General features: G+C 34.6%; 1 protein-coding gene across 1 annotated transcript in view; it reads right to left on the bottom strand.

The window, feature by feature from the left end:
* Positions 1-19,396, bottom strand: part of STT3B (STT3B, catalytic subunit of the oligosaccharyltransferase complex) — a 124,951-nt gene that overhangs the window by 59,849 nt on the left and 45,706 nt on the right. The window contains exon 3 of the mRNA XM_003781765.3: positions 15,417-15,704. Coding sequence (XP_003781813.1) covers positions 15,417-15,704 — 288 coding nt within the window. The remainder of the gene's footprint in view (positions 1-15,416; positions 15,705-19,396) is intronic.

The following is a 19,396-nucleotide window of genomic DNA, read 5'->3' as shown; positions in this document are numbered from 1 at the left end:
TTATGAGTGTTACAATGCTGATGAGCACTGAATTTCTTTAATGTTGATATTATAGTAGTACAAAGCAAGTAAATCATTTTATTTTTAGCAGAAACAAGATAATACTGCAATTCCCAGTCTTGATTAAAAAATGTTTTCTTCCTTCAGTGTTCTCTTGGTCTTCTTTGACATGATGGGTTGTTAAAGCAGACAGAATTAAAAGATACTGTCGAGCTGTGCAACTATTTAAAAATTCTACTTCAAAGAGAAATACAGCGCACCACTGTCAAAAGCTGATTAACAGACTGGCCTGCTCAACCCCCCCAGACTCTGGTCAACCAACCTCATACCCCAATGCTCTAGGCAGGCTAAGGAACGTTAGAACTAAATTATGAGCCCAGCAAGCATAAATTTAGCCCTGTGACTTACTAATAATGTAATTGTGCTGGTCAATCTGGGATGAATATTTTGTTGAAACTTATTTTTTATTCTATGTTATTTTAAATATGTTGATTTTAAAAATAAAAATAGAAAAGTCAGGCTCAGTGCCCACAGCTCAGTAAGTAGGGTGCCATCCACATACACCAAGGGTGGCAGGTTCAAGCTCAGGCTGGGCCTACTAAACAACAATGACAACTGCAACAACAACAAATAGCTGGGCGTTGTGGCAGGTGCCTGTAGTCTGAGCTACTTGGGAGGCTGAGGCCAGAGAATCACTTAAGCCCAAGAGTTTGAGGTTGTTGTGAGCTGTGACACTATGGCACTGTAACAATGGTGACACAGTGAGACTCTGTCTCAATAAATAAATAAATAAATAAATAAAATAAAAATATTTGTTGTGTAAAGTTTGTATTCAGTCAAAATATTGCACTTAAGGACCCAGAAGGCCACATGCAACCTTAAGGCTGCAAATTCCCCACAACTGAATTAAACCATAAACTTTATGTTATGTATATTTTGCCTAGTTTTAAAAGAGTGGGGGAAATAAGGCAAAATTGAAAGATTCCATTACTAGAAGATTTTCCCTAGAAGAAACACTAAAGAAGTCCTTATGGTAAAAGGAAATGACACCACATGGAAACTCAGATCCAAATTAAAGGATAAAGAGCACTGAAAATGGTAAATATGGTATACATAGATGACTATCTTTTCCCTCTCTTAAGTTCTATACATATAAATTATATAAACATAAACATAATTATGTGTATTGTTAGGCAAACAAAATACATAAATATAATATAGGGCAATAGCACAGAGAAGAGAACTGAAGCTATGTTGGAATAAAGCTACGTTGTATTAGAATTATGTAGTATAAACCTGAGTAGACTGTAAAAGTTAAATATGCATAATATATTCTCTATATCAAGCACTACAGATAAACAATAAAAGCTAAACAATCAGAAGAACTAAAAACTTAGGAGTGTATTTTAAAACAGAAGACAGTAGATGGCAGATGCAAATCAAAACTGCTTTAAATGTACACGTATTAAAAGATCCAGTTAAAAGCCAAAGAAGGAAATTTTCAAAAAAGCTACATATTCCCAATTATTCATGAAGAAATAGAAAATCAGAATAGAAGTATGTCTTTAAAACTGAGTTAATAATTAAAAATCTTCCTACATGCATAAAGCTTCAATGGTATTATCTACAAAAAATTCTTTCAGAAAAAAGAGGAAACACTGCCCTAATTTTAGGAGTCCAGTATAACCCTGATATCAAAGCCAGACAAGTTACATAACAAGAAAAGATGAGCACAGGCCAATCCTTCATCAACGTAGTGCAAAAATCCTTAAGAAAATACAAATCCAGCAATGCATAAAAATGATTATACACACCATGAAGAAATGAGGCTTCACTCATGAATAAAAAGTTGTTCTAACATCTGAAAATAAATCAATGCAGTGGTTCCTTACTACAGGTTACTCTGGACCCCAGAGGACATTTGGCAATGTCGGGAGACACTGGGAGATAGAAAGAATGCTAATGACATCTACTATATAGAGACAAGGGATGCTGCTGAATATAGAAGACATCACACAAAACAAGGAATTCCCTGGCCCCAAATGCAACCATGCTGAGATTGAGAAACCCTGAATTAATGATAAAACCAAGTGATTACCTCAATAGACACAGAAAAAGCATTTAACAGAACCTAATACCCCTTCATTACAAAAACTCTCAAATTAAAAGTTTAAGAAAACTTCCTCAAACTATGATAAAGAGCATCTACCAAAGAACAACTACCATTATATTAAAGGTAAAAGCCTGAAATGCTTTCTACTTACAATCAGAACAAGAAAAGGATGCCCATTCTCATCTCTTCTATTCAACACCATGTTAGAGGTTCAATCAGGCAAGAGAAAAAAAAGTATACAGATTGCAAAGGAAGCAGCAAAACTTTTTGCAGATGACATAATCTTATATGTATGTAAAAACTCCTAAGGAATCTAAAACAAAAAAATATAAAGCAAATTTAACATGCAAGTTCAGTTAAGTCACAGACATATATGATCAATATATAAAAATCTATAGTACTTTCAATTTCAAAATGTACTATAAATTCAGGCACAGCAACCAGGACAGCATACCAATGGATAAGAATGACAATATCTCAATCAATGGGAAAGATTTCAGGAAAAAACCTCATTAATTATGTTTTCCCTGAAATCAGCATAGGGCCAGGATGTCCTCTCTTGTAACTCCTAGCCACACTGTACTGAAAGAGACATGACAAGAAAAGACACACAAATTGGGAAGGAAAATGTAAAACTGACTATTTGCCCCCACAGATGATATAAAGTGTCTATGTAAAACAAGCCTCAAAGAACCATACCAAAAACTACTGGAATACATAAGTGATTACAAGCAATATTACAGAATAGGATACATGGTTACTATGTGTACATAAAAGTCAATTTTGTTCCTATATACCAGCAGTGAACAATAGAAATTTAAAATCAAAAACATAACACCACTTACCACATAATACACATTAGCACACACAAAAATTACTTAGGTATAAATTTAACAGAATATGGACAGAATCTGTATGTGGAAAACTACCAAACTCTGATAAAAGAAATTAAGATCTAAAAAAATGGAGTTTCCATGTATAATAATAGAAAGACTCAATATTGTTAAGCTATTCATCTTTCCCAACCTTGATCTGTTGATTCAATGCAATTACAATCAAAATCTAAACTGAGTAAAAGGTAAAATCAGAGCTATAGCTTGGACATGGTGTAAAAACTGCATTCCAATGCAATTTACAAACAGCTTGCTGCCTCTGTAATGGCAAAATCCAGTGGAAATTGACTTAGATGACTCGTCTAAACATTTTCTGAAATAATTTTTTAAATGGACTGAGCTTACAGAATTTTATGTAATTCTTACAAATTATGAGGCCATCTTTCAGAACAAATTGACATTTCTTAATTGACTTAGTAATATTTTTGACACAAATATTTTATGGGTAAAATTTAAATTTGTTATCTAGATTACAGTGAAAGACCTATTACTCACATAAAACTAGTCCATATTCATGTGGTCAGTATTGATTAAACAGAGTAGATAAAAAACTGAGATAAGAACGACATTTTGATCAATGGAAAAAATTTCAGGAAAAAACTTTGTTAATTATGCTCTAGATCAGTGGTTCTCAACCTTCCTAATGCTGTGACCCTTTAATACAGTTCCTCATGTTGTGGTGACCCCCAACCATAAAATTATTTTCATTGCTCCCACTGCTCTAGATAGACACAAACATAGGCCAACTTGTATTCTGGTTCGCAGTACTAAAAGATCTACTCGATTCCACTGTGCTTAAGATGTGCTAAGTGGTAAGAGAATGTCATTTTCACCCCAACAATAGGGGAAATAGTAAGTTTTTTTTGGGTTATTGGTGGCCTGAAGTCACAAGGCATATAAATTAAGTAAGACTAGCTAAAGATAGTAGATATAAAAGAAGTTCACACGCCTAAGCTCTTTTCCATAGGCTCCCACTGAGTTGTCATAAGATTTGAACAAGATAGAAGCTCAGTACCCCAACTGACATAGCCAGAAATTAGAAAATATCTGAACTAAAGAAAACAAATACAGAACATATCAAAATCTGTGAAATTTCTCCACAATAATTAGTACACAGATGTTTTAAAAAAAACTCACAAAAATGTTCATAGCAGTATTATTCCTCATAGACAAAAATAAAAATAACTCAAATGTTTATCAGTTAAGGAATAAACAAAATATTATTCAGCTGTAAAAAAATAAAGTATTGAGATACACTACATCATGGATGAATCTTGAAAATAGTGTATTAAGTGAAAGAAGCCAAATGTAAAAGGCCACGTTATTATATCATTCCACCCATATGGAATTCCAGGAAAAGCAAATTGAAAGGTATTAAGTAGATTACCAGTTGCTAAGGGCTGGTGGAATGCGGGATGGAAGGGATTTCTTTTTGAGGTAACAAAATGTTCTATGCACTGACTCTGACTTTACCACAATACATCAATGTAGGGAGATTGTACTTATACCCCACAAACAAATACAAACTCAAAAAAACAAATGAACAAACAAAAAACAAAGGTAAATTGTATGCAAATTATTTTTCAACAGAAAATGTGTAAGTTGCAGCTAAAATAGTGCTTAGAAGGACATTTATTGCTTTAAATGCTTATCATAGAAGATCTCAAGTTACTAACCTGATAATCCAGAAAATATAAAACAAAAATAGAGAAATCAAAGAAGGCCCAAATAGGTAAAAAGAGATACCACATTCACAGGTAAAGTAACAGTTCTCCCTAGATTGACCTACAGATTCAATGCCCTTCCAATCCCTACCCCAGAGAAGGCTTTTTTCTTTCTTTTTTCCAAGTTAATAATGTGATTCTGATATTTGTAGGAAGCAAGGAACTAAGAGCCAGAACAATTACAAAAAATAACAAAGTTGGATTATTCATGCTACCTAATTTCAAGTTTACATAAACTAATCAAGACTAAGCTGGTACACTGTTACTAGACACAATTAGAAGAGTCCTATTTTACCATTTATAATGTACTCCCATGTACGAATGTCCACCTATTATTTCTGACCAAAATTTGTAGGAAATGCTCTTCAAGAAAGTGGCCAGCTCTTGGCCAGGAGAGACACATCTAGGGAAGGCTAACACTACCCTGGTAAACATGCAGATCACACTGCCCTCCCACAGGCAGCCACTCTGTGAAGGCTGCCCCCTCCCTCTCTCCTGGAGCCCTTCTCTGTAGGCCATGTCAGGGGCTATGGCTGGCTGTGAGCATAGATGGTGGGACAGGACCTTCTAAGCCTAGGCAGATCCCTGGGGTCTGTGCAGGGATCCCAGTCCCCTCTATGTGCATAGGCCAGGCCATACACCATCACAGCTTGCTTTATTCAGCCCTGCCACTCACCTCCCCTGATCACAGCACTTGAGGGAGGCCATTCCAGCCTGCTCCGGCCAGATTCCGGATCTTCCTGGACTGGACTCCCATGCACCTGTGGGCCAAAGCAGAAGGGCAAGGTGGCCCCAGGAAGCCCACTGGGCTTCTCTGGTTTCAAGCTATATAATATACATCCTTATTTTTCCCTCAAAAATTGTGGCAAAAAAAGGTGCATGGGAAAATATGATAGTCTATTTTCACAAGGCTTCCAAGGCAGTAATTCAATGGAGAAAGGTAAGTCTTTTCAACACATGATAGTGGAACAACTGGAATCCAAATCCAACAAAAAGAACCTCAACTCCTATTTTGCACCACAATTATTAACTTGAAAACTTGAAGGTAAAACCTAAAATTATTCAGTTTCCAGATGTAAAAATGTTGAGAAAATCTTTGTGACCTTTAGGTAGGCACAGCATTGTTAGATAACGCACCAAGCCAGGTGTGGTGGCACTTATCTGTACGCCTACCACTTTGGGAGGTGGGAGGATCACTTGAGGCCAGGAATTAGAGATCAGCCTGAGCAAGAATGAGAACCCTGTCTTTACAAAAAAATAGAAAAAATAAGCCAGACCTGGTTGCATGCACCTGTAGCCCCAGCTACTCAGGAGGCTGAGGGAAGAGGATCACTTGAGCCCAGGAGTTTGAGATTGCTGTGAACTAGGATGACGCCACTACACTCTAGTCTGGATGACAGAGCAAGATTGTGCCAAAAACAAACAAAAAAGATACCAAAAGCAAGATTTTATCCCCTCCCCCAAACCAATCCTGAAACTTCATCAAAACTGAAAATTTATGCTCTTAGAAAGATATGTTTAAAAAAAAAAAAAAAGGACCAGGCATGGTGGCTCACACCTGTAATCCTAGCACTCTGGGAGGCTGAGGTTGGTGGATTGTCTAAGCTCACAGGTTTGAGAGTAGCCTGAGTCAGAGTGACACCTCATCTCTAAAAACAGCGTGGAGTTGTGGCTGATGCCTGTAGTCCCAGCTACTTGGGGGGGTGGGGGGGTGCTGAGGCTAGAGAGTCACTTGAGCCCAAGAGTTTGAGGTTCCTGTGACCTTTGATGCCACAGTACTTTACAGAGGGCAACAAAGTGATACTCTTGTCTCAAAAAAAGAAAAAAAAAAAAAAAACGCAAGCCATAGGCTGGAGAAAATGTTGGCAAAACATTGATAAAAGACTTATTTCCAGGATATATAAAGAACTCTTATACCTCAATAAGAAAACAAGTCAATCAAAACATGGGCAAAAGATTTGAGCAGATTATTTCATAAAAGAATAGAGATGGCAAGAAAACACATGAGAACTCCCACATTAGTCACTGAAGAAAAGCAATTGAAAGACAGAAGATACAACTACCTACCTACAAGAATGACTAAAATTGAAAAAATCTGACTAAATAAACCACATGACAGTGAAGCAGACAGAGCAAGTACAACTCTTATGCATTAGCGGAGGAAATGTGAAATAAGCATAGTCACTTGGCAAAACTGTTTGATAGCTTTTTATGAAGTTAAATATATACTTATTACACTAACCAGTAAGCCATGCCTAGGCATCTACCCAAGAGGAATAACAATATATACCCATCCAAAGACCCAGACATAAACATTTATAGCCATTTTATCGGTAACTGGGAAACAAAAACCTGTAGTATACCCATATAATCAAAGATGGCTCAACAATAAAAAGTAACAAACTATTAAAACATGCTACAGTAGGAATGACACTGTAAAAGTATCACTCTAAATGAAGAAAGCCAGATACCATGGGTCAGCCCTATTATCTGTTTCTAGTCATATGACATCCGGAAAAATACACAGGGAGAAATCAGATGAGTGGCTGCCAGAGTATGGAGTAGGGAGAAGAGAAGATTTATTACAAAAGCACAGGAAGGAAACATTAAAACAAAAACTTAGAAGAGCCAATATGATAAACACTGCTCCATGTACTATTTTATCTACATTAGTTAAGTACTTTTGTAAATCATGGTCTCTTGTGTTGGTAAATAATAACAAGCATGTACTCACCTCTGTACCTTTACATGCATTAATTTAAGCCATATGAGGTAAGTACTATTACTTCCATTTTGTAGTTGATGCAATAGGCACAGGGTAGCAGCCTTAAAATAACTCCAGTGATAGAGCTGGAAATCACAGAAAGAGGAAACCAAACCATGCCATTTTGGCTCCAGACTGTACTCTTAGTCACTGCATTGTGATGACAAAACATTATGTATCTCTGTAGAACACAAACCCAAAAGTGTATCCAAAAATGTTTTTGTCAACACAAGTTTTCAACAGCAATAGTGCATCCATAACCAATAAAGCTACACCCAAAATGTTTTTAACTTTTAAATTCTTAAATATATGCTTTTTAAAATAGTTCGTTTAAAAATAAAAACATCAAATGAGGCAATTTAACATTTATATTTTAGAGATTACAAAATATCTTTACCTTCATAACTTCATGTGGCCTATAAAACAACTTTTCAGGAAAGTTAAGGCTATAATTATTTTCACTTGCAATTGGTAATAACAAAATTTAAATAAACATCATCATCTATTACAGCTATGGGCAAAACATTTTCTATGTTCTACTTATGAGAAACTTGAGATATAAAAAAGTCCAAACTTGCCAAGTGTCAGAGAGCAACTTTTTAATGCTACAACTTGAACACAAGACTTTTAATGTCAAATACTGAAGCTGCTTCTACTTTAAAGCTAATATTTTAAATATCTTACTTTTAAAAAAGATAGCAAAGGAAAAACTCTCATCTAGTTCTTGAGTGAGAATTCTCTGCATTCTCTCTCTCTCTAATCCTTCAAAGCAATAAACAGATTGTTTTCCTACTAGATTATTAATTTCACTTAACCCTGGATAATCAACATATAAAATGGCACCTACTCTGTACTATGGTCTATAAAAATGTCTGTTAAATTAATAAACTATTATACCACTTCAAAAAACAATAATGTAAAGAACAAGCTGATCCTTTAAGTTGTATGAAAATGCAAGGGACCTTAAATAGCAAAAACAATCTTGAAAAGAAAAAATGAAGTTTGCAGGAATTATAATTCCAGATTTCAAAAAGCACTACAAAGGTATAATAACCAAAACTATATGATACCAGCAGAGAGATAGAGAGACAGACAGCAATGGAATAGAGTAAGAGAGCCCAGATATATGCCACACATCTATAATCAACTGATTTTTCACAAGGGTGTTAAAATCATTCACTGGGAAAAGAATTACTTTTTTCAACAAACAATGCTAGAACTGACACCATTATACAAAAAATAACTCAAAATGGATGAAAGTCCTAAATGGAAGAAGTGAAAATATAAAATGCTTATAAGGGAACATAAATATAAATTTTCATGACTTCAATTAGGCAAGAGTTTCCTAAATGATACTAAAGCATAAGCTTTTAAAAGCAAAAATAATTAAAAGCTATTTTGCAAAGAATACTATCAAGAGAATAAAAAGGCAGTCCAGAGGTAGAAACAAAAAGAGAGAAAGAATTAAACATTTCATTACCAAAACATCAGCCAAACACAAAAGGTGACAGTAATGCAAGAATGAGAGATAAAAAAGCTATAAGGTATTATAGAAAAAAAAGAAAAAACCCAGCTAATTTCTTTAAATGTATATTAACTCTCCAATCAAAAAAACATACTTGCAGAATGAATAAAAACACAAGATCCAACCACAGGCTGTTAGGCAGAAAAAAATACTCCATTCAACACTAAGCAAAAGAGGGCAGGGGTGGCTATACTACTATCAGAAAAAAAAAACAGACTCTGAATTTTAAAAAAAGGTTATGAGAGAGAAAGGAGGGTAATATGTATTAATAAATGTTTCAACACTGCAAGAAGATTATATCAATTATGACCATTTATATACGTAATAAGTGACCATCAAATAAATGAAGTAAAATCTGGCATAATAGAAAGGAAAAATAGAAGTCCTACAATAATAGTTGGTGACACCAAAACCCTATTCTCAATAATGGATAAAACCAGAAAGAAGATAAGGAAATAGAGGACTCAACACAGTAAACAGTTAGGTCTCACAGACATATACCAAATACATCTTGAACAACAGCAGAATACACATTTTTCTCAAGTACACACAGCGTATTTCCCAGGCTATATTGGGTCACAAACTAAGTCTCAATAATTTTTTTTAAAAGCTAGACATCAAAGTATTTTCTCCAACCCCAACAGGATGAAGTTAAAAATCAGTAACAGAAAGAAAACTGGAAGATAAACAAATTTGTGGAAATTAAACAACACACTTTTAGCATATAGGTCAAAAAAAAATCTAGAAAAACACAACATAACAGAACTTATGGGAAACAATAAAGACAGTGCTATGGGGAAAATTCACTATTAAATGCCTACATTCAAAAATTAAAAAAAAAATCTCAAATCAAAAACCTGACTTCACAATTTAAGTTGTGAACTAAAAAATGAACAAACTAAACCCAAACCTACAAGAAGAAATTAAAGATTTGAACAGAGGTAAACAGAAGTAAACATATACAAAATAGAGAACAAGAAAAAATAGACAAAAACCAATGAAATAAAAAGTTAGTTCTTTAAAAAGATCTATAAAATTCACAAATCTTTAGCCAGCTAGACTAAGGAAAAAAGAAGACTCAAATTACTAAAATCAAAAATGAAAAGTAGGGACACAACTACTGACTCTAGTACTACGAACTCTAACATACTAAAAATTTAACCTAGATGGCCAAATGCTAACAACATAAAAACCTACCAAAACTAAATCATGATGAAACAGAAAATCTTAACAGAGTTTTAACTAGAGTAAGGAGATTCAATCTCAGTAACCAAAAATCTCCCAGAAAAGCCTTAGACCTGATGGTTTTGCTAATGAATTCTACCAAAATATTTAAAGATAAAACTAACACAAATCCTTCTTAAACTTTTCCAGGAAACTGAAGAGGAAGGATCATTTCCTAACTCATTCTATGATTCCAGTATTACCCTGATACCAAAGCACAAGACACTGCAAGAAAGTTACAGACCAATATCCCTCATGAACATTTATGTCAAAAATCTTCTGGAAAATACTGGGAAACCAAAGTCACGAAGATATTAATAGGCTTATACACCATGACTAAATGAGATTTATTCCTGAATGCAAGGACAGTTCAACACAGTAAAACTTCAATGTAATATACCACACCAACACAATGAAGGGGGCCGGGGCAATACGTGATCATCTCAATTTACACAGGGAAAAACTCAGCAAAATCCAAAGGCCTTTCATGATAAACACTCAAAAAATTAGGAATAGAATATAACTACCTCAATACAGTAAAAGCTATACATGAAAACCTGAAGCAAGCATCACACTCAGTCGTAAAGGACTGAAATCTTTTCCTCTTAAGATAAGGAACAAAGCAAGAATGTTACTTTCAACAATTCTATTCAACCTAGTACTAAAAAGTCTAGCCAGAGCAACTTGGTAAGAAATAAAAGGCATCCAAATTAGAAAGTAAGTAAAACTGTCTCCTTACCCAGCTGATATACTCTTACATTTAGTAAACCCTAAAGATTCCACACACCAATAAAACCTGTTGTCACTAATAAATCAATTCAGCAAAGTAGCAGAATACAAAGTCAACAATCAGTTGCATTTCTCCATACTAATGATGAACAATCTAAAAAAGGAAATTATACAATTTCATTTGTAGCAGCACCAAAAAGAATAAAATACTGGGAAAAAGTTAAACTCCAGAGGTAAAAGGGTTGTACAATGAAAACTTCAAAATGTTACTAAAAGCAATTAAAGACATAAATAAGTGGAAACACATCCCATCTTCATAGACTGTAAAATTTAATGTTAAGATTTCAATACTACTCCCAAAGGGATCTACAGATTCAATGCAATCCCTATATTAATCCCAATGATGTTTACAGAAATAAAAAGACCCATCCTAAAATTCATATGGAATTTCTAGGAACACCAAATACCCAAAACAATTTTGAAGAAGAACAACAAAGCTAGAGAACTCATACTCTCATACTTTCTAATTTCAAAAGGTACTACACTACAAAGCCACAATAATCAAAACAGTGCGATACTAGCATACAGATATATAAACCTAAGGGACAGAACACAGAGCCTGGAAATAAACACTCAGGTATTTGGTCAGACGATTTTGACAAGGGTGCCCAGACACAAAGGGGAAGGGACAATCTTCAACAAACGATGCTAGAAAAACTGGAAATCTGTAAGCAAAAGAAAGAAGTTGGACCTTATCTGATACTATGTACAAAATTTAATTTAAAATGCATCAAAGACCTAAATTTAAGACTTGTAAAACTATAAAACTCTTAAAGCAAAGGAAAAGCTTCACAACACTGGATTTGGCAATGATTTCATGGATATGGTAACAAAGACACAGGCAACAAAAGGAAAAATAGACAAAATGGACTTCATGACAATTAAACTAATTTATGTGTAACAAAAGAAGCTATCATGAGAGTGAAAAGGCAACCCACAGAATGGGAGAAAGTATGTGTAAATCATGTATCTGGTAAGAGATTTATATCCAGCATATAGAGAACTCCTAAAAGCCAACAAAAAAATCCTAAATAAAAATTGGAAAAATGACTTCAATAAACAGTTCTCCAAAGATACATGATTGGCCAATAAGCACACAAAAAATGTTCTTCACTAATCATTAGATTAAAGAAAATCAAAACTATAATAATACTATTTCATATCCATTAGGATGACTACTGCCAAAAACATATGAGTATCGACAAAGACATGCTTAGTTAGAATCCTTGTGTAGTTCTGGTGGGAATGTAAAATGGTATAGTCACTATGGAAAATAGTATGGTAGTTCCTTTAAAAATTAAAAATCTAATTACCATATGATCCAGCAATTCCACTTATGGGTACATATCCAAAAAAACTGAAAGCAAGTGTGGAGAACAGACTATGAGGCAGCAGGGCCCCCACAGCCTGGGGAGATATTCAGGGAATGACCCCACCCCCCAGCTTCTTCTCCTCTAATAGCAAACATTCTTTTCACCTGCCAGAAGTCACATAGCTCATGCATACTTTCCTTAGTATTGGCAAGCACTTAGCTTTTCCTCTTTAAAGTTAATCCTTACCCCAGGTGTAAAGATTTACCTTGTTAAAGATACTTTATAAATAAAGCTGGGTTGGGTGCTGGCTGCAGTCATCAGCGGCATCAGACCTCTCAATCCCATCCTATCTTTTTGTCTCATCTTTCTTTCTCATTCCCACCATTTCCACTCAGGTTATTTCCTTGTGCTGGTTTGAGAAAAGCAAGGTCTCAAAGAGAACACCAAGCTCAGAGCAGCATTATTCACATTAGCTAAAATGTGCAAACGACCCAAGTGTCTGCTGATGGATTAATCAATTAAAAAATGTGGTATATAAATATATTACACACAATGGGGTATTATTCTCCCTAAAAAAAGGATGAAATTCTAATATACGCTATAACATGGCTGAACTCTGAAAACATTATGCTAAGTACAGTAAGCAAGCCATACAAAAAGACAAATACTGTATGATCCCACTTACATGATGTACTTAGAGAAGTCAAAATCAGAGACAGAAAGTAGAACAGTGATTACCAGGGGAGAATTTATTGCTTAGTGGATGTAGAGTTTCCTTTTATAGAGTGATAAGAATTCTGTGGATGGATGATAGTTGCACACAATTATGACCTCTTTAATACCCCTGAACTGTACATTTTTAAAGTTAAGTTGGTAAATTTTATGTTTATTTTACCACAATAAAAAGCTAGAGAAAAAAAAGAAATGAAGTACTGATACACAACAGTGAAAGAAGACAGACATAAAATGTCACACTGTAAGATTTTATTACATGAACTATCCAGAATAAGTAAGTCCACAGAGGCACAAAATACATTACTGATTACCAAAGGACAGAAAGTGGGGGGAACTGAAAAGAACAGATTTTCTTTTCGGATTGATGACATGTTCTGTATCTTGATAGCAGTGATGGTTGCACTACATTCTGTATATACTAAAAAGCACTGATTGTACACTTTAAAACGGCTCAAATATATACTAAATTTTATGTTATATAAATTTTGCCTCAATTTTTAAAAATTAAATTTGAAAAAAGGGTTGAAAGGTAGTTAAGACGCCAGTTAGAACACTATTTCAATGATCCAGACCAATGATATGTTAATAGAAAATGAAGTCACAAAACTATATATAGAATACAATGCCACTTTTGTGTTTCTTAAAAGCATAGCAAAGTTCAGAAATATGTTCAAATTCAAATGGTAGTTATATCTCTAGGTGATTTTTTTCTTCATATTTTTGTGCTATCAAAATTTCCCAGAAAAAAGGTAATTTATTTTTTAAATGGGTGATCATATATTTTAAGAAATATAAAAGAATAGCAACTAGTCAAAGTTATAAACCTAACTATCCAGACTTTTAAGTATAAACATCAGGCCATATTTGCTCCATCTGATTTTATCTAAATTTGTTTTATAACTCTGCTGACACTCCCTTATTACTGTCCACTTTATTATCACCTTCCCATCTACTCTCAGAAAAAAAACCACTCTCATGTAGCTAGTGTATAATAAAAAGGCTATATGTTCAATTTCCATTATTAATAGTCATAAACAAATACAGGACAGATCATATCATAGTGCTTAAGATTTACACAAAGGATTTATCATACTGTACATATTCTACTGTATTTTTCCACATGGCATCATATTATCAAGGTCTACTTACATTTACATTTTTTTATAATTAAAAATACTATTTATTAAAAGGAATTAAACACAGGTTCCAGTTTTTAAGATTCCCCCCCCTTAGCTGCATATAATAAATAAAAAGTTTTTAAACACATTTGTTGATGAGTACAACAGCATAGGAAACATCCTACTGCTTGCTGTCCTCTCCATCTCCATAGGTGCTTTTCTTTCTTCCTTTTTAAATTCAAATCAAGACGCTACCTATTTGATCACACCGCAAACATTCTTTGGAATTCCATGCCAGAGCAAAAATACTCATTAGCCAAGCAATTTTAAACAAAGTATAAATACACAAAAAAGTATTGACACGTAATTTTTGACAATTTCCATCACTGAAAAAGTATAAACATAAGCTAAAGCTAAAATAATGAACCCAAGCTTTTTTTAATTTTATTTTTGAGAGAGAGTCTTACTTTGTTGCCCTCTGTAGAGTGCTGTAACATCATAGCTCACAGCAACCTCAAACTCTTGGGCTCAAGTGATTCTCTTGCTGCTGCCTCCCAAGTAGCTGGGACTACAGGTGCCTGCCACAACGCCTGGCTATTTTTTTAGAGACTCTGGTTCAGGCTGGTCTCAAACCCGTGAGCTCAGGCAATCCATGTGCCTCAGCCTCCCAGAGTGCTAGGATTATAGGCATGAGCCACCGCATCCAGCAATAAACACAAGCTTTATGAAACCAATCATTTAAGTAAAACCTAAATTAGGCAAAAAAAAAAAAACCCATTAAGTTTAAATAAATTGGCAATAGCAAAATACATTATGCTAGTTTTGAAAACAATTTAAAATTCAAAGCCATCAAATTACGTTTCAATTTTCCTACGTGCCATTTCTTCTCTCTCTCTCTAAACAAACAGATAGGTTGCTTTTTAATAGCTCCCTTTTTGGAGTTATGTCTTATAAAGAAAGGATTATCATCACTTGTAAATTAGGCATAAGAACATATGAAAATTAAATCTTACTAGATATTAATCTAGTTACATATATATAACTAGAGAAAAAAAGTCAGATATATTTTAAAATGTTACCAAATATTAAATTTGTAATGAATAATAGACCTCTGTATGCAACTATAACTGGTAAAAGACAAATGCGTACAACCTAAAGCCTTTGAGGAGAAAGGTCATGGGTATTAATGGCAGCAAAACACATTTAAGTGTTACTTACCCATAAGTAATATGTGAACTGAAGTGCAAAAATAGCAATCCCTTCATTATCAAATGATCCAGCTACTGACCGAGATATGTAACCAGGTACAATGGCAATAAAGCAGGCAGCTAGAAGTCCAGCTCCTTGGTTCCAAAGTTCTCTGGTAAGCAGGAAAGTAGATATAGACGTAAGGCCGCTAAAAGTTGGTGCAAGGAACACACATACATCTCTTATGTGGACTGTTATGTTCAGTGTATTTAAAATCCAATGGATAAGACCAGCTGTTATCATCAATCCTGGGTAAACCTAAGAAGAAAAAAATTGAAAATATAATTTCATATAAAATGAGATACATGAAAATACTATTATAAATCCTCTTCTTTATTATTACAAAGTTTATAGTAAGCACATTGTTTATAGTAAGTTTGAGAATAAGATCTCAAAATAGTTTGCCTTCATTACCAGGTACAAAAATATCTTTTTGGACAGAGGCAAAGAACAATGTTGTATGTGAAGGACTATGCATTCCAATAAAAGAAGGTCAGAGAAAATAACAAAACAAGAATGATTAAAATTGAAAATGTTTAAGAGTGTTAAAGTGTAGGTAATTTTCTTACTGGTCCCACTTTTCTTCCACTCTAAAGTGGGGTCAAAGTGTAATTTGCCCTCTAGTTTCAGGTTTTAACACACTCCAATGTTGGCAATACTTGTGTGTGTATAAGGAAATGAAAAAAGGGAGAGAAGACAAGAGTTATGTGCAAGCTGGACACTGAGATGGAAGGATCATTTGAGACCAGGAGTTTGAGGCCAGGCTGAGAAACCCAGAGACACATAGTCTCTTAAAAAGTAAGAAAAATTAGGTGGGCGTTACGGCATGTTCCTGTAGTCCCAGCTAACTGGGAAGATTGCTGAGCCTGGGATTTTTCAGGCTACAATGAACTAAGACTATGCCACTGCATTCCAGCCTAAACAGAAGACCCCCATCTCTTAAAAAAAGCAGAAAAGAAAAAAAGAAATAAAATTATGTGCAAAATTACATAATTAATATTTATAAAAATTATCCTCCATTCAAGCCCAAAATTTGGCTTAAACAACTCTAGCTAGTTGGTGAATTAAAGCATAATGTTTTGTAACTATTGAAAGGTTTAAAGTTTTTATACTACTTGAAGTACTTAAAGACAAAGGAAAATAAACTAGAAGGGAGACCAAGTTAACAGTTAAACTCACCCTTGCTCTAAAAGAGCAACATCAAACATTGAAAAGACTGAAATAACAGTAAATAGGACATTCTTTTTGTGCTATTTCTCAGTGATTAATACATGTTATGCATTGATATCAGGAGGGCAATGGCACAATCACAGCTCACTGCAACCTCCAAATCCCAGACTCAAGCAATCCTACTGGCTCAGCCTCTCAAGTAGCTAGGACTACAGGCATATACTATCACATCCAGCTTATTTGTCTCTTAAATTTGTTTTATGTTTGGCTATGGACTACCTACACTCACAAGAATGTAAACTCTAGAATAGCAGGTAAATTTTCCTCAGTATCCAGGATTATTAACTGACAAAAAGTGGATGTTCCATATCTCCTGAAATGCATGGGAAAAGGAAAGGATGGAGGAAAGAAAAACAAATCTGGTAATTCACCATCATTCATAAAAACTTTGTTCCATTTCATATTCAATACCAGGTACCAGTGTATGATTCTGTCACCAATACTGAAAGAAACTGAAAATGAATTGGAATATAACTCTAAAGGTAAGTCAATATACCCACAATACATGGCAGCCTGAGCTAATACACAAACCAGCCAAAATATTATACACATAAGTATTAAAGGATCAAAAATAAATAAACTTTCAACAACAACCAAAAGGCAATTCAAAAGAAGGGGAATTCTCCAGATGCCAAAAATGAAGAGAAAATTCAAAATAGGTACTGGAGTCTATAAGAGAGAAGAAGAAAGGCCAAACAAGGCCTGATAGAGGGCTTAGGAATTGGAAATGGGTTTCCACATAATATGAAGATCAGAGAGAAGACTTAAATTGAGCACAATGAAAGGCCTGTTTATGAAACTCAAGTAGACAAATCCTACTCATCTATCAAGGGAAACACTACGGAACTTTGCTTTCCTTCCAAATCTTTGAGTAGAAACAAAGTCCTAGAGAGAAATAAGAAACTCATTCAGAAGTGTAAATATGGGTTCCACATTTATAACATTAGGTATAATAAACCATAAGGTGCAAAATAACCTCTTAAAGTTATCCTAAAACCAATGAAACCCATAGGGGTTTCAGCAAAGGCAAACGAGAAAGATTATTACAGGGATGGTCCCAAATCCCAGGATACTAGAAGTCTCAGAGGAGGAACTCAAGATTAAAAGTTACAGACACACAAGGAAACAAACTATAGTAGATTAGTACCACAAGAACTACGGGTAATAGCAACCCACCGTATCTATTAATTTATTAACTATGAAATGTATGATTTCTACAAGTACTAAGTTTGACAGTTAATATCTTTAACATTTCACTTTGACACTTCTTGTTTTTACTGTGATGGTACAGCCTCATTCTTTCAAACACATGTTTTGCCTTATGGTTATCTTTCAGAGTAATTTTTATAAAACCGTAGATAAGTAAAAAAAAATTGTGTTATTTTCAAATATTGTCTCGGAACCAATGCAGTGTAGACAGCTTGAAACATCAACAAAGTGTTTGGGAAGGATGTGGCTAATGAACATAGTACATCAATGGTTTAAGAAGTTCCATTCTGGTGATTTTAATCTTGAAAATGAGCCATGTGGGCAACCTGAGACCAGGTAGGTAATGATGAGCTAAAAGCTATAGTGTGAAAGCAAATCCATTTCAACCTAAGCATGAACTAGCTAGCAGCAAGGTTTGACTATTTCAATATTGGATCATTGGAAATAAATCGGCAAAGAAGCTAGACAGATGGGTTCCACATGAATTAAACAAGCAAAGGAGACACAGTCAAAGCTTGCCTTTCTTTGCTGTCAGGACATAAAGGCAAACCATATCTAAACTGTATTGTTACGTGTGATGTAAAATGTGTTCTTTTTGACAATCACAAGCAGTCAGCAAAATGGATGGATAAGGTAAAATGCCAAACCACAGTCCAAAACTACAGCTTCATAAAACCTGGTCAGTCAATTACAAAGGATGTCTACTGCAACCAATTGGAGGGCGTGAGGATGTTTGTGATTAAGCAGTTGTGACTGGTCAACAGAGACAAGCCAATCCTCTTGGAAGACAACACTTGACCACATGTTGCACAAACAATGCTGCTCAAACTACAGAAGCTGGACTTGGACTCTCTATCATCCACTATATTTGTATTCACCAGACCTTTCACCAACTGACTACCATTTCTTCCAAGCTCTGGATCACTTCTTGCAAGGAAAAGTACTCAATTCTCAACAAGCGGTGAAAAATGTCTTTCAAGATTTCATTGGTCCTCACTCTCTAGCTTCTTCTTTGATGGCATAAATTACCCTGAGGATAGCAAACTACTGTCAGTAATTGAGGCACATATTTGATTAAATGTACTGCTTCTTGTTTGAGATATAAACTAAACTTCTGATTTGAAATTGGGCATTTCATATTTGACTAATGCTACAATTGAACACTTCTCTAATTCGTATTGGAGACCATCATAAATACTCTTATCTCTATTATATTAAGGATAAGATGATGTCTCACAGTAGAAACACACCACCTACCATGGTGAACATTCTTTCTAAATATAGAGGGAACATTTACAAAATGTGGATATATCCTAGGCCACAAATCAAGTCTCAATAAATTTTAAATGACTGAAATTGGCTCAGTGCCTGTAGCTCAGCAGCTATGGTGCCAGCCACATACACAGAGCTGGCAGGTTCAAATTTAGCCTGGGCCTGCCAAATAATAATGACAACGATAACAAAAATAGCCAGGCATCATGGTGGTCGCCTGTAGTCCCTCCCTGTACCTA

This window comes from Otolemur garnettii, unplaced genomic scaffold (genome assembly GCF_000181295.1).
Source record: "Otolemur garnettii isolate 467f Iridium unplaced genomic scaffold, OtoGar3 scaffold00002, whole genome shotgun sequence".
Classification (NCBI taxonomy): Eukaryota; Metazoa; Chordata; class Mammalia; order Primates; family Galagidae; genus Otolemur; species Otolemur garnettii.
Note: the sequence above shows the minus strand (reverse complement) of the source record. Positions and strands in the feature narration are given on the sequence as shown.